This window comes from Nycticebus coucang, chromosome 9 (genome assembly GCF_027406575.1).
Source record: "Nycticebus coucang isolate mNycCou1 chromosome 9, mNycCou1.pri, whole genome shotgun sequence".
Classification (NCBI taxonomy): domain Eukaryota; kingdom Metazoa; phylum Chordata; class Mammalia; order Primates; family Lorisidae; genus Nycticebus; species Nycticebus coucang.
The window spans coordinates 31720294-31742377 of record NC_069788.1 but is presented as its reverse complement, the minus strand read 5'-3'; the positions used below and the strand labels follow the sequence as shown (position 1 = coordinate 31742377).

Genomic DNA, 22084 nt, shown 5'->3' with positions numbered 1-22084 from the left:
TAACATATATTGGATTCAGTGTGTATTCAAATATATATGTGTATATATTAATAACAGTAACAATTTATTATATTATGTAAAATTTATATATATATAAATTTTCATAAATTATATATATATATTTATATATATATAAATTTTTTCCCTTTTATGTGATGAGAAATATGTCTCTGTGTTTAGAAAATGTGGTAGATAGTTTGAGTTTTGCTTATAGAACTTTAATTAGTCTAAATAATTAACTACTTGTGAAGCTATGCAAACACAACACTCTCAGCATCGAGAGCTTACATGGAGCCCAAGCCCTTGTGTTTGTATTTTAGCTCTATCACATACTATTTCATATGACTTTCAGCCAATTATTAAAATTCTTTGTGTACCATTTCCCTGATTTATAATCACTGTTCCTAGATGTTGGATTGTTGTAAGGTTTCAGTCAATTAATACCTGTTCATCTCTGGGACATGATAGCTATTATTAAATCTACATTATCAGTTTCCCTGGCTTCCTGGCTCCTTGACCACAGAATCTGTCCTGCAGAAGTATCTTATACAGGTGATCGATTTATAAATATTAAATTTGAATATTTTTATTCAATGTGTATATTGTGTATATTCTCCAGTGTACAAATCACATCCTTTCCTATTGTCCTGCATCAATATAAGCAGACTGCCTCCTGAGGTATTTGAGTACAGAACTTTTTGATGTGGAATATATGCAACTGCTCGAACCTGTCTTCAACTACTTTGTAAGAGATCCTCTATATCTTAAAGTCACTAAACCATTGGATCTAGTCTGCCTAGTGATGCTTTGTTATGTTTTCCATCAATCTGGTCTAATCAAGCGCCAGCCCATAGTACTTCAAAAAATGATATTTTTGAACTATAAGTTTTAAGAATCACTATGAACATTATTTCTGTTTTCACTCATAATACACATCTAATTGAAGAAGAAGATTGCTAAAAATATAATCTAGTAACATAGGGATTTGCATCCTCTCAACATCCTGATCACGGGTATGAAAAGTGAGTCACTGTAAGGGGAAACACCTACATAATAACACACTCCACACTGGTGATGCTAGAGCATCAAAATCTGGATAAAGACATTCTACTGAATATTTTGAAACATTTTGCTTCTACATTCAGATTAAATTCCTCACAGTTGTAAAACTTTTCTTTTGAGAGAGCGATCTCAAGGTATCCAAATAAAAGTAATAATTAGTCTGTAGTAAAAGTAAGCTTGAAAAATTTGTATTTGAATATTATCTTTTGGATCAAAACTGTACATGAATAAATTAACACTTGGGAAATTAAATAAAGAGAAAAACTGAGCTAATATTAATATCAAGCATGTAACACATATATATCTAAAAATACTCGAACTGTGATGGCTTAAAAACAGGGGCTAAAATAGTATCTACCTAGCCATTGAAAGTGGTAGTTAGAAAGGCCACAACTTTAGAACAATGACACACCAGGACTAATTTCCATCCCTCACTCCCAATCAAAGAGCATTTTAGGAAAACTTATCACTGTGCAGATCAGAGCAGGAGAGGAGACATTAAAAGTAAAAAAATATTTAAAAAGTTATATTTATAGATGGGTCTTTGCGTACATTTACACACTTGACTGAGAACCTGAACATGTGAACTACACTCAGATGTTTTCCAGTTAGTAGTGTCTCCAATAAGAGACGAAAATCATGAGCCTGGAAAAATCTCCATATTTAATTACAAACAATTTATAAGATGCATATGAAAAATCTAACAAAACAGGTTGACAAAAAATGATATACAAACGTGTACTTGATAAAAAATAATTGAAAGATGTGTAGTTGGGCGGCGCCTGTGGCTCAGTCGGTAAGGCGCCGGCCCCATATGCCGAGGGTGGCGGGTTCAAACCCGGCCCCGGGTGAACTGCAACCAAAAAATAGCTGGGCATTGTGGCGGGCGCCTGTAGTACCAGCTACTTGGGAGGCTGAGGCAAGAGAATCGCTTCAGCCCAGGAGTTGGAGGTTGCTGTGAGCTGTGTGATGCCATGGCACTCTACCGAGGGCGATAGAGTGAGACTCTGTCTCTACAAAAAAAAAAAAAGAAAGATGTGTAGTTAACAAATATCAACAACACATTCTGAGAAATCTATATTAATATCATAAAATAGATATTATAACAAAAATCATCTCTATGGTTGGAAAACTACTTTACAATGATAAAATATTTCATTTGTCAAGATAATGTATGTATGTATGTATGTACATAATGACATGGGTGCTAAAACCATAAAGAAGTTAAGAGTTGGTTATCATAAAAGTCAGGATACTGGTCATCAGAGAGGAAGGAGTTGTGATTAGGAAATGATACTCAGGAGGGCTCTGGGATGCTAGTACAGTTCAATTTCTTCATCTAAACAATATTCACACATGTGCTAACCTATAAGTAAAAATAATGTACATAGAGGTATAATTTTTGCATTTCTGGACATTTTGACTTATCATTAAAAAGCAGGCTGTACAATGGCATATACAGTCATCTCATTTTTAGTTTATACCTTTATTTATTTATATATTTAAGTATCTCTTGATGTTATCAAAGCATAGACATGAAAGTTTTAATCCATATTTGTTTCTGAATGGTGGTTTTATACTATCTTTTTCATTATATGTTTTCCTATGATTCCATATTACTCTTACAATAAAGAAAAAATGAATTAGGAAAAAGACACACAACTACTACCCCAACACAGAAAGGAAACAGGGTTTCCAAGAGAGAAGAGAGGTTAGCAGAAGGATATGTGTCACCCTGGAAAGTGAAAGATGAATAGCTCTTTTGAAAGCCAGGCATAGATACTCAATGAGAAGGAAATACTTGGAAAGCAGCAGTGCTGAAAAGGACTTCAGGGTGAGTGTGGACAGCAAATTAGACAGAAGCTTGCAGGGTAAGGTGCCAGGAAGGAGCGCCAGTCCTATTTTGAGCTGGAAAAGCAAAGGCACCATAGCACAAAACAAGGACAGGTAGCCACTTTTATATATAGTTGGAAAGTCTGACTGTAAGGCAATAATTTTATATCAAACTACTTTTAGCTTAAACTAGGTACAAGGAAGAAAATAGCCACCATGACCTAAAAATGATTATGGGGTTATGGAACTCACCAATGAGATAATTTTTCTATTGGCTTCATAGAAACATTAGCCTCTTTTAATGCCAGCCTTAGTTCTACCAAGGATAACGGTAAAAATGTGTATTTTTTGGAAAATTTTTAAGGCTCTTTCTCAAAGCAGATATATCACAATAGCTTAGACAGATACAAAAATAAGTCTGCCCAGGAATCTTTGTCCTCAAGACTTAAACTTATTGGAGAAAGCAGCTTCTAGGACTATGAGGTGGGTGAAATGAATACTAACACCAGACGGCCTCTGAAAGGAGAGGCAATGCTTAGGTATTAAGGACATTGTGAGTTGGTGATGAAGGTGAATTGGTGATAATGGCAATTGTTCAGGTATCAGGTGGTATTCAAAATCCCCAGGTGGGCAATGCAGACTGCTCTCAATGGCCAGGGGTTGAGGTGCTCGAGAGTAGGATTCATTACATTTGAAAAAGGTTGGCCAGGAAAAGTTGGGCAGTGAAGGACTTTAGGGCAGGACGTTTGATCCAGCAGGACATTGGAGTGCTGTATCACCTCAAATAAGATACTGAGACACTCAGCAGGACACAGATATGACTCAGATGCCTGACAGATTTCTCTCCTGTCCACTTAATTAACTAGATTCTCTCATTAAGAATTTGGTTTTGCTACTGTACCTGGAATACAGTAGAATCACTGATACTTCTGTAATTGAGTTTTTTGGCAGTCTTACTCTGTTTTCCCTGGCAATCTTAAACCATCAAGGCCTCAAGCCCTTTGGATTAGTTTAACTATTCTATGGAAGAGAAAGTTAGTGTGATGTAGATCACACCTCTGCAAACACTTCCATAAAATGAGTAGAGGCAGTATGTGGGTTAAAGAGTTGACTGAAGCACAGCCACCCAGGCTATAAAACACATTTAGTTCATCTCAAGTTTGGTTTCTGTCTTCTTTTATATTTTAAGATGACACTCTGGAACGGCAAAGGTGTGGCAGTTTTAAAACTTAAAAAAAATTAATTCATAGTAATTCGTCTTTAGACTCTTCATGGAAACTTGTCATGTGAAATTAAAGCTCAGAGATAGCTGGAAGTATGAGAGGGCAACCAGAAGTCTTGCTGGCTGAAATAGTTTCAGGCCCGGCACCCGTCTGGAGGTCTGAGCCGTGACCTGCGATCAGCACCAGCCCAGACCTCCGTAAGAGCTGACCACGACCGGTGATCACCACGCACCTGGACATCGGTAAGAGCTGCGCTGCAACCCATGATTGCCGCCTGCCTGGGCCTCTGGAAGAGCTGCACCGTGACCCGCTACTGGCACCCGCCCAGATATCCAACTCGCTACCAGCGCCCACCCTGACCTCCGTGCCACCACCCGTGATTGCCACCCACCTGGACCTCCAGAAGAGCTGCACAGTGACTGGCGCCTGCACGGACCTCCGTAAGAGCTGGTTGCAACCCAAGATCTCCGCGCTCCTGGACCTTGGTAAGAGCTGCACCACGACTGCGCCTACCAGGCCTCCGCAGGCCCTGACCAGTAACTCTGGAAGCCACTTAACCCTGTGTCCTCCCTCCTGTACCCTCCTTGCCTCCACACCAGCCCCATTGTCTGTCCAGGGACTCTGGTAGCCAAGTGCCCCCTGGAGCCCTCCCTGCCTCTGCATGGAGCCCTTCTCCTGGCCAGAGACTGCTGGAGCCTTGGGCTCTCTGTACCAAAGTCACTGGGTTCCAGGCACTCCCAGAACCATGTACACCTCACCCCCACCCCCGACCGCCCCCTCTCCCCACCCTCTTGCTGGATCCAGGTGTGTCACACTCCAGAGCTGTTCCCACAACCAGAACTCCCCGGCTGGGGCAGCCCCAGAGGAGCTACACAGGGTCACTCCCTACAAAAATCCAGCAACAATAGAGTGATCCTGCTGGGGTCTAATCTTGGAGAGACACCTCATCAACTCTGAGGATGGCCAGAGGTAACGGTGAAAAACAATCATGAGGCAAAATCAATGGAAAAACTCTGGCAATATGAATAATCAGAGTAGATTAACTCCCCCAAGGATAAATGGGGCAGATACAGCACAAGACCCCATGCACAAACAAATAGCTGAGATGTCAGAAATCGAATTCAGAATCTGGATAGCTAATAAGATCAAATTATAATTCCAAGCAGTAACCCAAAAGATATCTCAAGAATTCAATGAATTAAAAGACCAAATGACCAGAGATTTTGACACATTGAGACAAGAAGTTGCAGCCCTCAAAGATCCGAGAAACACAGTAGAATCCTTCAGTAACAGAATGGAGCAAACAGAAGAAAGGATTTCTGACATTGAAGACAAAGCTTTAGAATGCTCCCAAACTCTCAAAGAGGAAGAGAAATGGAGGGCAAAAACAGATCACTCTCCCAGAGAGCTCTGGGATCATTTGAAGAAAACCAATTCGTTTTATAGGGATCCCCGAAAGCGACGAAGTGGCTTCACAAGGCACAGAGTCTGTTCTCCATGAAATTATGAAAGAGAATTTTCCAGACATGCGAAGAGGTTCTGAAATTCAGATAGCAGACAGTTTCAGAACTCCAGCACAACTCAACCCAAATAAGACATCCCCCAGACACATCATAATCAATTTCACTAAAGTTAATATGAAGGAGAAAATTCTGAAAGCAGCCAGACAAAAGAAAACCATCAACTACAAGGGGAAGAATATTAGAATAACTACAGATCTCTTTGCTGAAACCTTTCAAGCAAGAAGAGGATGGTCATAGACTTTTAATCTCCTAAAACAAAATAACTTTCCAACCCAGGATCCTCTACCCAGCTAAACTGAGTTTCATTTATGACAGAGAAATTAAATACTTTAATGACATTCACATGTTGAAGAAATTTGCCATCACTAAACCAGCTCTCCAGGATATTCTCATATCTATTCTCCATAAAGACCAGTGTCATCCTCCAACACAAAAGTAAACCCACCCAGAAAATTTTGATCAAATTCCAACTTCCACAATTGCAAAATGATTAAAAATGTCCACCGGACTCTCAAAAGGCTTATCAATATTCTCAATTAATGTGAATGGTTTAAATTGTCCTCTAAAGGGGCATAGGTTGGCTGACTGGATACAAAAACTCAAGCCAGATATCTGCTGCATACAAGAATCTCGTCTCACATTAAAAGACAAATATAGACTCAAGGTGAAGGGATGGTCATCTATACTCCAGGAAAATGAAAAGCAGGTGTTGCAATCCTATTTGCAGATGCAATAGGCTTTAAACCAATCAAAATAAGGAAGGATAAGGATGGGCACTTCATATTTGTTAAAGGTAATACTCAATATGATGAGATTTCAATTATTACTATTTATGTACCCAACCAGAATGCACCTCAATTTATAACAGAAACTCTAACAGGCATGAGCAACTTGATTTACTCCAGTTCCATAGTAGTTGCAGATTTTAACACCCCTTAAGCAGTGCTGGATAGATCCTCCAAAAAGAAGCTAAGCAAAGGGTGGCGCCTGTGGCTCAGTCGGTAAGGCGCCGGCCCCATATACCGAGGGTGGCGGGTTCAAGCCCGGCCCCGGCCAAACTGCAACCAAAAAAAAAAAAATAGCCGGGCGTTGTGGCGGGCGCCTGTAGTCCCAGCCACTCGGGAGGCTGAGGCAAGAGAATCGCTTAAGCCCAGGAGTTGGAGGTTGCTGTGAGCTGTATGAGGCCACGGCACTCTACCAAGGGCCATAAAGTGAGACTCTGTCTCTACAAAAAAAAAAAAAAAAAAAAAAAGAAGCTAAGCAAAGAAATTTTGGATTTAAACTTAACCATTGAATATCTGGACTTAACAGACATCTACAGAACATTTCATCCCAACAAAACTGAATACACATTCTTCTCATCAGCCCACGGAACAAACTCTAAAATTGACCACATCCTAGGCCACAAATCTAACCTCAGCAAATTAAAAAAAATAGAAATTATTCCTTCCATCTTCTCAGACGATTATGGAATAAAAGTTGAACTCAATAACAACAGGAATCTGCATACCTATACAAAAACATGGAAGCTAAATAACCTTATGCTGAAGAATAGATGGGTTATAGACGAGATTAAGAAGGAAATCACCTAATTTTTGGAACAAAACAGCAGTCAAGACACGAATTACCAGAGCCTCTGGGATATTGCAAAGGCAGTCCTAAGAGAGAAATTTATAACACTGCAAGCCTCCCTCAAGAAAATGGAAAGAGAGGAAGTTAATAGCTTAATGGGACAACTCAAGCAACTGGAGAAGGAAGAACATTCCAACCCCAAACCAAGCAGAAGAAAATAAATAACCAAAATCAGAGCAGAATTAAATGAATTTGAAAACAAAAGAATTATACAACTGATCAATAAATCCAAAAGTTGGTTTTTTGAAAAGATCAATAAAATAGATAAACCTTTGGCCAACCTAACCAGAAAAAAAGAGTAAAATCTCTAATTTTATCAATCAGAAATGGTAATGATGAAATAACAACAGACCCCTCAGAAATTAAAAAAAAATCCTTAACAAATATTATAAGAAACTTTACTCTCAGAAATATGAAAATCAGAAAGAAATCGACCAAAACTTGGAAGTATGCCACCTACAGAGACTTAGCCAGAATGAAGTGGAAATGTTGAACAGGCCTATATCAAGTTCTGAAATAGCATCAACTATACAAAATTTCCCTAAAAAAAAAATCCCAGGGCCAGATGGCTTTAGATCAGAATTCTACCAAACCTTTAAAGAAGAGTTAGTACCTATATTACTAAACCTTTTCAAAAATACAGAAAAAGAAGGAATACTACCCAACACATTCTACAAAGCAAACATCACCTTGATCCCTAAACCAGGGATTATAAAGAAAATTATAGACCAATATCACTAATGAATATTGATGCTAAAATACTCCATAAGATCATAACAAACAGAATCCAACAACACATCAAATAAATTATACACCATGACCAAGTGAGATTTATCCCAGGGTCTCAAGGCTGGTTCAATATACGTTAAATCTATAAATGTAATTCAGCATATAAACAAACTAAAACATAAAGACCATATGATTCTCTCAATTGATGCAGAAAAATATTTTGATTATTATATCCAGCATCCCTTCATGATCAGAACACTTAAGAAAATTGGTATAGAAGGAACATTTCTTAAACGAAGACAGGCCATCTACAGCAAACCCACAGTCAATATCGTATTGAATGGAGTTAAATTGAAATCATTTCCACTTAGATCAGGAACCAGGCAAGGTTGCTCATTGTCTCCATTGCTCTTTAACATTGTAATGGAAGTTTTAGCCATTGCAATTAGAGAAGAAAAGGTGATCAAGGGTATGCACATAGGGTCAGAAGAGATCAAACTTTCACTCTTTGCAGATGATATGATCGTATACCTGGAACACACTAGGGATTCTACTACAAAACTTTTAGATGTGATCAAGGAATACAGCAATGTCTCAGGCTACAAAATCAACACCCATAAATCTGTAGCCTTTATATATACCAACAATAACCAAGTCAAAAAAACAGTCAAGGACTCTAGTCCTTTCATAGTAGTGCCAACAAAGATGAAATATTTGGGAGTTTACCTAACAAAGGATGTGAAAGATCTCTATAAAGAGAACTATGAAACTTTAAGAAAAGAAATAGCTGAAGATGTTAACAAATGGAAAAACATACCATGCTCATGGCTGGGAATAATCAACATTGTTAAAATGTCTATACTACCCAAAGAAATATATTATTTTAATGCAATTCCTATTAAAGCTCCATTGTCCTGTTTTAAAGATCTCAAAAAAATAATACTTCATTTTATATGGAATCAGAAAATACCTCGAATAGCCAAAACATTACTCAGAAATAAAAACAAAGCAGGAAGAATCACGTTACCAGACCTGAGACTGTACTATAAATCGATAGTGATCAAAACAGCGTGGTATTGGCACAAAAACAGAGAAGTAGATGTCTGGAACAGAATAGAGAACCAAGAGATGAATCCAGCTACTTACCGTTATTTAATCTTTGACAAGCCAATTAAAAACATTCAGTGGGGAAAAGATTCCCTATTTAACAAATGGTGCTGGGTGAACTGGCTGGCAATCTGTAAAAGACTGAAACTGGACTCACACCTTTCACCATTAACTAGATAGACTCTCACTGGATTAAAGATTTAAACTTAAGACATGAAACTACCCTGTTTCCCTGAAAATAAGACATCCTTCAAAAATAAGACCTACTTACAGGAAAGATAAGATGTCCCCTGAAAATAAGACCTAGCGCATCTTTGGGAGCACACCTTAAAATAAGACACTGTCTTATTTTCGGGGAAACAGGGTATAAAAATATTTGAAGAAAGTGCAGGGAAAACTCTTGAACGAATTGGCCTGGGTGAATATTTTATGAGGAGGACTCCACAGGCAACTGAAGCAGTTTCAAAAATACATTACTGGGACCTGATCAAGATAAAAAGCTTCTGCACAGCCAAGAACACAGTAAGTAAAGCAAGCAGATAGCTCTCAGAATGGGAGAAAATATTTGCAGGTTAAACCTCCAATGAAGGTTTAATAACCAGAATCCACAGAGAACTCAAACATATTAGCTAGAAAAGAACAAGTGATCCCATCTGAGGGTGGGCAAAGGACTTGAAGAGAAACTTCTCTAAAGAAGACAGATGCACAATTTACAGACACATGAAAAAAAGCTCATCATCCTTAATCATCAGAGAAATGCAAATCAATACTACTTTGAGATATCACCTAACCCCAGTAAGAGTAGCCCACATAACAAAATCCCAAAACCAGAGATGTTGGCGTGGATGCAAAGAAAAGGGCACACTTCTACACTGCTGGTGGGAATGCACACTAATATGTTCCTTCTGGAAGGATGTTTGGAGAACACTTAGAGATCTAAAAATAGACCTGCCATTTGATCCTATAATTCCTTTATAGGTTTATACCCAGAAGACCAAAAATCACAATATAACAAAGACATCTGTACTAGAATGTTTACTGCAGCCCAATTCATAATTGCTAAGTCATGGAAGAAGCCCAAGTGCCCATCGATCCATGAATGGATTAATAAATTGTGGTATATGTACACCATGGAATATTATGCAGCCTTAAAGAAAGATGGAGACTTATACCTAAATATAACAAATATTGTTATTATCCTCTGGGCAGAACTTCCTTGGAGAAGGGACACTAAGGAATGAGTTTCAAGGGGGATGGAAGGGAAGCCTGGCCCATGGAACCAGGAATCTGGAGTGTCCCTAAGAATGTGGGTATGAATTAAGCTAGGTAATCAGTATCCAGAGAGAGAAAATAATCGATAATCAATGATCAATAGTAAAGGGAAATAATGCCCAGAGGCACAGGGAAGCCAATGAACGAATGAATGCCTTGCAATGAATTTAAACAGAGAGAAAGAGTGTATTTATTCCCCTGCACTGGCCTTTGCATCTCAGCGTCTCTCACCTTTTCTCCCATCATGAGAGGGACCCACTTCCAACTCTCTTTGGAAGTGCTCTAAACATTCTTTTTGTTTTTCCTAAATAAAATTTCTCTTTGTTACACTGAGATGTGTGCAGGCTACTCTCGCTCCCTGTTCACACTTCCTGTGCTGCTCCAGTGTTATTCTCACTTCCCATTCATTCTTGGTGGTAACCATGCCCCAGTTAAACTTTCTAGTTCAGCCAACAAATAGAATTATGTCGAATGGGGACCCCCAATCCCCATCACCTATAACCATTCTTGTCCCATTGCAGGTGAATTTACACAATGCAGCCAAAGAAGGCTTCAGACCACACTCTCCGGTCTCCAAATAGCTTTCCATCTCACCCAGAGTAAGATCCGAAGTATTGATTCATGGTGCCCTACATGGTATGGCCAATTACTATCTCTTTGAACCCTTCTCCTAACACTCAGACAGCTGCCCACTCTGCTCCAGCCACACTCACACCCTTCCTCTTCCCTAACTTCCTCAGGCAAGGTCCCATCTCAAAGCCTTTTCACGAATTATTTTCTTTGCCAGATTCACTCTTGTCTGGTGACTACATGACTCCTGCCTTCACTTCTTTCACTCCTCTGCTTCAATTTTATCTTTTAGAAAGCCTTTTATCTGATCACCTATGTTCTCTATACCTTATGATGCTTTATTTTTATTCTTTGTATTAGTTATCAGCAATATAATATAGTTTATATTTCTTTTATTTGATTGTACTATCCTCCCCTCTGCAGGCCTCAAACATAAGATTCATGAGGGTTAAACACTTGATTAGTTCTGTTCAATGTCTTTTACTCCAGAACTGAAAATTCTTTTGAATCTAGCAAATGTTGAATAAATATTTGAATAAATTAATAAACAAGTGAACATGGAGCTAGTTTGGGATGACTAAAGAAAATCTGTATCTGAAAAAAAGACAGAAAAAAAATCTGTGTCTGAAAACCTCTGGATTGCCTACAAAAACCAAGTCATCAGTATGTGTTCAGTGGTGTGAACATGAGTAATGTGAGATTCTGAGCACATAACAAACTCAGAATGGACCAAAAAAAAGAAAAAGACAAGAAATAATAGTGGAACAATGCTACTAATGTCTCTGGCAACTATCCACACACTATCAGCAAAGTACATCATGAGCCAGCTTGGTGTCTGTGTCTGATATTCACCCATGTTTCTCCTTCCAAAAGGAAGAAACAAACGTACATAAGGCAAGTGAGGTGAAAAAAAGGCTAAGAATGAGTAGCAAATTAAATTAGTGGCATTCTCATTGGTTTATGCTTAGGGGAAGGATGTTAGGCTGAAACAAAATGAGCTCATTTTAGGTATTTTTGAAAAATTATTCCAATTCTGGATTTCTCTCTGAATACTTTTCTAACCCCAAATCTGGGACATATAATTTGACAAATATAAATTTACTTATGGGCACACCAGGACAAAGCATAAAAATTGGCCCTGGCTTAAAAAAGGAGAGATATTTAGAAATAGCATGTATGCCTCTGAAATGACAGTGGAAATATTAAGTAGATGATTGACCAGAGGAAAAAAGAATATGCGTGTGCAGTAATAAGGAGACAGACGGTGACAGTTAAAATAGCTGAGCTTCTTCAGTCTGAACAACAGACACCATTAGTGACTAACTCCAGCTTTAGAGATGAGCTCTGATGAGGGTTAAGGGTTTGAAGCCTAGTGTATAGTGGAGTAAACGTTCACTACCTCAAAGAAATCATTGTAGGCTGATAGAGATAGATACAGAAGTTTACAAGAAGAGTTGGGCTTCTTTCCCTATACCCAACTAACCTTGGGTTAAACAATTTTGACACCATGTAAACTATAATTTATCAAAGGACTGTTTTCATCCTGTGTTGCGTGTACCAACACTGCATGGCACGTATGTGCCAAACTCAACTTACATACGTTCCACATCACTTTGTACCTCGCCACCTTCACAGCAATGTGCTTGCAGGCCTCACAGCTTTGTTTAGTATGCAACTAACAACATACTTATTGTTCCTTTATAAATGTTTTTATAAAGGAACAATTAAATGCTAACTTCAATTGTAGAATCTTCAGAATATAAGACTGATAAGTCCAAATCCTTTGTTGTATGTACAAAGGACTGTGGCAAAGGGACCATACGTAACTGCCCAATATAGCCCAGAAAGTTGCTAGAGAACCTGGGATGATAATCCAGATTTTCTAATCTTTTGGACTGTTCCTTTTATTTCAGTAGTACCCACTATTAGGATCATTGCTACCATAATCATTTTATAAACACAACAAACACAACCAAACAAATTCACCCTTGATGGAGCAAAAATCTTAAATATGTATATGTTTATATGTAAGGTCTTCTATTGCTGTGTTTTCAGAACATAAAAGAAACGTTTCTTTCAGAACATTTTAAGGACTTTAACTGCAGGAATACTGCAGAGGGACCATTAACCAGTCTTCTTTAAAGTCCACATCTACACCATCTGGAGTTTAGTTAGGAATGTAAAGGTCACTAGGAGAGGTGCAAAGTGTGTGTAGAAGGGTCTGGATTTTTTCTCCTTGTCTTTTCGTGCTCATTATTTGTTTAAGGAATGAAAAAACTACTCTGGCTTTGTACAGACTATGTTACAACTCAACACCAGAGGGATAGTTTTTCTCCTTATTTATATAGTATTTGTAATTCCACTTTTTCCTGAGAAATCTTTCCATTACCTAATTAGTTCACCAGCAGTTTTAGAAAAAGCCCAAGCAAGCTCTAAGGTGTCTAATTTGTCAACCTGGAATGAATCATGTTTCCTTTGTGAATCATGCTGTATTATTCTTTTCTTTTTCTTTTTCTTTCTTTCTTTTTTTTTTTTTTGAGACTGAGTCTCACTATGTCGCCTTCTGTAGAGTGTGTGGCATCACAGCTCACAGCAACCTCAAACACTTGGGCTTAAGCGGTTCTCTTGCCGCAGCCTCCCGAGTAGCTGGGACTACGGGCGCCCACCACAATGCCCGGCTATTTTCTTTTTTTGTTGTTGTGCAGTTGTCATTGTTGTTTAGCAGGCCCTGGGCTGGGCTTGAATCTGCCAGCCTTGGTGTATGTGGCTGGCACTCCACTCACTGAGCTACAGATGTCAAGCCAATGCTGTATTATTCTTATAAACCTTATTTGAAGATACAAGACCAAATTCAAAAACAAATATAAATAAAAAACATTTGAAACACAGACTCGTACCTGGTGGCAAAAATTTTTCATATAGTAATTCTTTGAGAAAAAGATATTTTTATTACTAGTTGAATGTGCATTTATAGATGGTATACAACATCCAGAAAGATTCAATTTCTTGGAGCCAAGAGCTGTTCCCTTCCTATTCGTCACTGACTCCACTGCACTTAACATGCCAGTTTAGCTACTGAAACTTGCTGAAATTTATTGAGTATTTACTATGTGTTATGAGATTTTAATTATTAACATGTAACACTATATTTATAAAAAACAATTCTTTGAAAATGATATCATTTTACACAAAAAGAAACTGAAGCTTAAGGAGATTAACTTAACACGGCCACAGCGAATTTGGGTTTCCAGATAAAGCAGTTCGATCCCAGCACCAATAATATAAATCCTTTTTTGTAATGTTCTCAAAACTGTTGGCTAAGGTGAATTAAAAGGGGGAAATCTGGATCTGATTTTAACCTGGGGAATGAAAAACAAATATTTTATAGCTGAAGACTCTTTTGCTCATATTAGCTCACTACCTAGTGATTTAAAGCTTACTCTTTAAAATGTACACCCCCTCTTACACACAGGGAATTATATCACATCTGATGCATAGAACTCTTTAGGCATTTCCATAGATATTACAATTATCATCTCTTTCCTGATTAGACACCGCAGTCCATTGCTGAGCCCTCACTCATTTTTATACCCAGACTTGATCTTCTCTGCAAAAAGACACACATGCACACACATCATGAGCACAACATTTTCTAGACCATTTATACATAACTGGGAGAAAACTTACAAGAAGGGATAATCATGACTGAAGATGCTCATTAATTATTTTGCCAGAGATGAAAAATATTAGAAGATCTATCTAAGCAGCAGTAGGAATATTTTGTTTTATAGAGGTATAAGAATGGAATATATTCTGTGCAAAATCTCTGACAGAAATTAATTCATGAAGTTTACTTATGAAGTTATTTGAGATTAGGTCATAGTGGTTCTCAGAATTTTCATCTCATAATATTCACTCATTGCTATCATCAACTTGAGGATGGCCCGTGGATACGAACACCAAAGTTTTGTTTGAAGTAGGTCTTAGATCTTCTTAACTCTTTCTCTCATCATCCTCTCCTAGTACCTGACCTACGATTTTTGAGGAATCCTAATGTTGTGTTACCTAAAAACCCTTGACAACATTACATTAAGTGGGAAGATGGTTTGTTCATCCCATATTTTCTGAAAGGCCCAATAATGGGAAACAGACACAATCCCAGAGAAAATTTTACGTCATGACATAGACATACCAAAATTCAAACAGATTTCCACCTGAGAATTAAAAAATGTACTACCTTGCCCCAAACCGGTAAGAATCCGATTACCACAAGGATGGATAGTTACCCATGGCGAAGAACGGGACTCCCAGCAGGGTGGAGTTGTACTTCCCGTCTGTGAGGAAGAAGATGCCTGCGGCTGTGACGATGGCGATGCACACGGTGAGCACCCCCAGGAGGCCCAGGAAGGGCTTACTGCGCAGACAGTCCTTCATGGAGCTGGAGAGGGTGGCTGTGGTCAGGATCAGCACGAGGCTCACCAGGACTTTGCTTCTGGCCAGGATGCTGGTCTTATGAAAGTCTCTCCAGAGGCTAAAGGATGCTAGTGAGTAGAGCTGGAGGTCCTGGTGCTCCTCCTGGAGTTTCCTCATAAGCTTACAGAACTCATTCTCCCACTTCTCCCCTATGAGGTCTTGGGTGGCAGAGCCATAGGTCTGGAGGTAGTAGGTGATTTGAATAGCTCTGGCTGACTTGACCCGCTGCTCCTTGCTGTTTGGTACTTCCACTACCCCTCCCAGCTGGTGTCCAATAAAACCGTTCCTCCCATCCTTGAAAACAGAAAAAGGGAAGACTTAATTTACCAGAAGGATGCACATTCCGGGGAACAGGTTCTTACTCTATGTGAAGGAGCTCAAGATAGGAAGAAATATATGCTTATAATTATGAAACTGATGTGGGTGGAGAGGCAAGTTAGCATTGTATATTCAACATTTAGAGCTACATGGGACACCATGCATAATGATCAGATTGGAAAAAGATGCAAAGAGTATTATGAAGCTACACAAGAATTGCCACATGCATAGAAAAATGTAGATACATATTTTGAGCTCACCCATACCCTCATTCTCATCATTTCCTTCTGTAGCAATCTATTATAACTCATTACTGCGGGATTAAATTTTATGATTCAGTTTCAGCCAAAAGTGAAGCATGGCATGAACTAACGCCATTTCAAAAATTAAAATAATTATCCATTCTAAAAACATATACTAACCTTTCTAGGGCTAACACATACACCTACACCAACACCAACACTCATACAAACACACACAAACGTGAATATCCTTACTCATTCTCTATATTCTGGGGGCAAATTGCATATTGTAGAGCAGTAAAAAAGTACCATTTTTTAAAATTAACGAAATGTTTCCTAAATATCATGTGAGCACCTGTTCGCTCAATACAATGTTCTCCCCAACAAGTAAGGCTGACCTTTTCCTACAGATGACAGTGGACAAATCTCCCAAATGAGACTGATAGAATTTTCAAATAGAGTTGCCAAAAGTCATTTCAATTTCAGAGTTTGACAGGAGGTAAAGCAGTCAAGATCAAAACAGTAGGAAATTGGTAAGAAAAACAATCACTTCTTGCTTAAGCAGATTGATAGTAGTAATTCTCATTTAATGGGCTTTACCACCATCACCAGTTTAATAACTAATTAGGATATTTTATTATTGCCATGATTGTCACGTACTTCAGTGGCAATGGTTGTAAGAATACTGAATCCATTAGCAGGTGCAAAATGTAGTACAGCACCAAAAATGCCTTACAGGTACTGGTTGGGAAGCAGCCACAAAGGTTCATTTATGCCACAAATAGATGTGTATTAGACAAGACGCTTATCTGACAAGGAGGTAAAATAACAAAATCAAGGCAAGACACAGTTATTTCAGAGTGAGTACTGTGGAAGGGCAACAAACCCAATAGCATGGTAATGATGGGTGTCGCCACAGAACTCTGAGGCGTTATGTACTCTGGTAGATGTGAGCTGCGCTTCTTGTGGATGTGTTTAGTCCAGACAGCTAACTGTGAGGCGTCAATATTTGTATCTTTCACATGAATCGAAGCAACCCTAATACTTGAGGGTATATATGAAACACAGAAGTTCACAGAGAGTGCAGATGCTGTTACATGATCATCAGGAATTGCAAGAGAGAAATTTCATAGTCATTCCATATGCCCATTTCCCCCCTACATGCTAAAGGAATTCATCGTATTTAACTCAATCTGACCAACTCTAAAATGAGTGTTTTTTTTTTAATAATATATTTACTAATAAGAATTTTACTTAAGGTTTTCTTCTCACTTTCACAGCATTTTTGTAATTTTTCCATCCCTTTCCTTATAAAATTAAAAGTGGAACTTGGGTTGTAGGTGCTCAAGGCTCTCTCTGGATTAAATCTAGGCGTGCTCTGATGAGCTGTAAGTGGAAAACGAGGCAAGATTTGAGGAAGGAGAGAGGAATCTGGTCCCAGAACTGAAAGATCGTGGGATACAGTTTCTACTCTTCCTGTAAGCACAAATAGATTTTCAATTAGGCCCATTTATTTTTGTTTTAAACTTAGTATAATTTTTAGCTCCATCTTTTTTTCTTCTCCTTTAAAGTCCCGTGTTTGATGTTGACTTGTGCTTATGATTATTTGCAAGAGGAATTATTTTAAAGGCATAATTTATTTACTTAAGAATTGCAGCTCTGTTTTTTCTCATTTCTGTAATCAAAAAGATTTCTCAGAGATATTTGATAGCAACATAAAGATTTATACATCCCCAAGGCTTCACTTGGAGATTATAGTGCATGTAAGAAGGGTGGTGATAACATACCCGGACAAAAGTCAAAATTTTAAATAAGGCAAATATAAATTTTTAAGTAACAGATCTTCATTGAGTCTGGCTAGCTGCTAACATCCTTTGAAGCCATCTAATTTCAATTTATACAAAAAATTATAAAAGATAGTTTATAAAAGATAAACTATTGTCTCATAATTTCCTATATATTTAAATCAATATAACAAATACAATAAATGTCTTGTTCATATTCATCTCCACTATGCACCTGAACAAAATAAATATGTGAATGTTCTTGAATCCAGAACTTTCCAAATCCAAAGTTCCACTGTTCTGGAAAGGTCCACATCTTGTATCTGCAGTTGGCCCAATCACCGTACTCATTATAGTCCTGAGAAATACTTGGATACATTATGTGTATGGAAAATTCTGTTGTTTTGTACAGAGTGGAAGAAGAATTCATTTGTGTCTCAAACTAGCCATTCATTGAAACTTCTATGTAGGAGAAATAAAGAGTGAATGTACCTAAATATTACAAATATTGTTATTATCCTCTGGGCAGAACTTCCTTGGAGGTATAAAATGACCAGCAAAGAGAATGCTTAATTGGGAGTCATGTAACCTGAGTTGCAGCTCACACTGATTGGATAAGAAACTCATTTATCCTTTTAGGTTTTGGTTTTCTCACCTATACAAGGATAAGTACTTAATACGTATTAAATAATATTTAAATAATATTTTAGCTCCTTTATTGTATGAAAATACAATTTCTCCGAAGATATCTGAATATAAGAAATGATATTATTATAACTAATAAAGCCATAAATAGATTATTTTTATAACTGATCAATGTCTTACCAATCATACGATAGACCCCTTTTCTTTAATAGATGAACAAACCCAGAGATTCAGAGACGATAAACCTGTTAGTTAAAGTGATAAACTCACAGTTCCAGCTCAGATCTTCTGAGTCCAAGTCCAGAAGAATCCTATAGAATCCTATGGGAGTGATTTCAGGAAAGCCAGTTTGCTGCTCTCCATAATTTTTCTTTCTAATTAAAACTTATTTCACTTGTACATCTTCCTTTTCAACACTGTCCTCTCTCCTAAAGCAGTTGCCTACTGATAGTGCATACTGTATATTGACTCAACTTCTTTCTTTCCCAGAATACCTCCTACATAAATTCTGAAATCACCTTAAGTGCAAAAGTCACAGTTATGTCCCAATAAAGATAAATCCTAAAAATCTAAGAAGATAGTAACTTGTTGTTTCAACGCTGGTATATAAGCCTGCTTCACTGAACTTGAACTGGCATCATTACCTTTAAGTGACTCTAGCTCCCTAGCTCATATCCCTGTGTCCATTTCTGCTCTTCAATAAATTTTACATAGATGGGAAATTTCCATCTATTTTCCACACTGAAGCCACAGCTACAAAACATTTACAAAATATTCTCTACGTATTGGCCACTTCTTTGTAATACAAAATTACAAAATTTTTCGCGTAGGTAAATTGTTCCAAAAAATTACAAAATTTTGTAATAAATATTTTGTAAATAAAGGTGCATTTATCTACAATTCCTTCTGCCGGCTTCCACTTGCAGGAGGAACACATGAGAAGCCCCTTGCCAGGCCTACAAGGCCCTGCAGGGCACGTTGCTACAGAAGCCTCAGACTGTCTCCTCCTGCTCTTTTCCTGAACTCAGCTCCGGTTCCTCTGGCCTTTATTCTGACTCACTGAACACACAAACTTAATTTCCACATATGGGCTTTGCCTCTGCCGTCTCCTCCCTCTCCCCGGAATGTTTTGCTCTGTTCTCCTTGTGGTCCAGGCTACTTCCTATCATGGAGGCTTAGCTTCAGAGAAAGTATTTGAACCACTGGATCTAAACTGGGCACCTCTTTCCCTGAAACCATTCTATCGCATAGTCCTAGTTTGTTTTTTTCTCACTAACGCTTTCTGTCGGAAATGGTTTTTTGTCATCATTTAATTGCGCCTTTTCTATGTTCTCGGCTAGAATGTGTACCTGCTGAAAGCTGACACCTTTCCTGCTTCGCTTGGTGATAATTCCCTTCTATCTAGAACGAAGCTTGGTGTATGGTAAACCTTCCCTAATATTTGTTATCTGAGTGAATCCCCTTCAGGTGTATGTAATTAATAGCTTACATTTTAGGAACTACTTTGCCAATGCCAGGAAAAGAGGCAGCGCAAAGCTCCTGAGAACAGTAGGGACTCAGATGAAAAAAGGCACACGTAGAAATTAGTACCGAAGACAACAAACTTTATCCTTTCCTCAATCTGCTTCGTCTAGCGTAGCATTTTCTTCAAATATGTTCCTGTTCCATTTTCACTGTACACCAAACATGAGCCGTAAAGCAGTTAAAGAGACAGGGGGTCTACGCAGTGTCAGGGAATAGAATTTGCAAGTATCATGACCTCGAGGCGAAAAATGGTACAAGATGTTCAAGGAACTGATGGGAGTAATAGGATTTGAAGCCAGGGAAGGGATTAGGGCCTCTCCAGTACAGGCCATGAAAGTCTTATCAAAGAGTTGGACTTAATTGTCCCTCAATGCAAAACCACTGGTCAGTTTGAAGCAAGGAAAAGACATGATTTACTTTTCGAAGTTCTCATTCTCATTGCAAGGTGGAAAATGATTTAGGGAGTAGAGGTCTCTTTAAAGGAAAGAGCTCAGTTAGAAGGGCCCTGCAGTATTTCAGGTTCTTGATGCAGTGTAAGAAAATGTCAGGTAAGGCAGTTTCGTGTAGGTAAATTGTTCCAAGGTGAATCAATGGAATTGTAAGTCACGGTGCAATCCCACTGCCCTGTAAAGCAGCTCGTCACATTATCTCTCCAGCAATACTAATGCTAGAGAGGAAAAAAAAATTCTTGACTTCGTTAGCTCTCAGTTTAAGGTGACTTTATAGCTTTTAAAATTACTCCCACCCAATATATACCTGTACAGGAAGAACAAATTAAACTCCCATAGCTAAAAGAATACATTCTAAAAGCGACTGGAGAGGATGGAGACATTAAGGTCATAGATAATAGTTCAGAGAAAAAAATACTTGAGGATGCTTTGAAATTTGGGGAAGCAAGTGTAACATTTGTTCTCTATGTGTACTATGTCAACATGCAGATGCTTTCTGTGACTGCAAAATAATTTGGCAACACAGCTCTTGTCCAAGATGGCTGTCATTCAGATTTCATTGATTTTTAATAAGGAGGACACTGCAAAAATATCAGTCGGTCTTCTCTTGTTGCTGAAAAAAAAATCTTCCTGTATATGGTGGATGGTGACATCTCTAAAGGAATAGCAACATTTTATTTGTTACAAGATTTTTCCTCACATTTATGTCTTAACTTTTATTTTATTTCTGATGTCACATGTATACACATGCTACGATTAAATGAAAACCTCAGTTACCTTGATTTTCCACTCCACAGCTACATAGTTAATAAAAATAAAAAAAGATAAAGTAAGTTCCTAAAAGGCACTTACTTTTTAAAAAAGAATCAAGTCATTCTCAAATTGTCCCAAATAAAAAAATAAATTTAATTTCTTTTGTCTCAATACTAAGCTAGCAAAGTACCATGCTGTATTTGAGATTTTTTTTTCAAAGAGGAAGGTTAAAAAACAATATTTCTGTGTTGTTGAAATGAAATAAAGCTTTAGCCAACTAGAATGTGAAATAAGTTTAACAGAGCTCTCCAGCATATTAAGTAACTGAGATTTGGTTGCAAATCTTTAACACATATGGCAGATCCAGTTCCAAGGCATAAGAACTTTATTTGCATTTATCCTAGGCAACTGTTCCAGTCCCTTGAAGGGGAAGTACTATACTAGAGTAGACTCCAGACCCAAATAAGAGCCCTGGGGTTGGGAGAGGATGTAATGAGCGTGAGATTCCACACCGATAGCTACTAAGTAGCACAGCCAGTCACTCGACTCTAGCTTCTGACTCCAACACTCATGCTCTTAACATAATTGCATGTATATTTGGATAATTTCTGAATATACTTCAATGAGAGGATGTACAATATAGCAATTATATACCCAGACTGCCTTGCTCAGAGGCCCAGCCTCACCACTGACATGCTGTGCAAAGGTCCGAAGCTCCCTGTGTGTCAATTCTTTTATTGGTTAAAATAAAAATCATGTAGGCAGTGTGATAACAGAATGTATTAACACATATAAAATATTTAGAGTAGTGGTCACAAATGGCATAAGTGAAATATTTAAATGATACTGTTTATTCACTCAGCCATCTCAGATCATTCCACATTTCCCAGCAAATGTCTGTCATGCCATGAAAAGAACACAGGGTACAGGGCCAAGCCACCTGGT

The 22084-nt window shown here is 38.1% G+C and overlaps 1 protein-coding gene across 1 annotated transcript in view; it reads right to left on the bottom strand.

The window, feature by feature from the left end:
- Positions 1–22084, bottom strand: part of PTCHD4 (patched domain containing 4) — a 217344-nt gene that overhangs the window by 143852 nt on the left and 51408 nt on the right. Inside the window, exon 2 of the mRNA XM_053602640.1 lies at positions 15238–15718. Coding sequence (XP_053458615.1) covers positions 15238–15718 — 481 coding nt within the window. The remainder of the gene's footprint in view (positions 1–15237; positions 15719–22084) is intronic.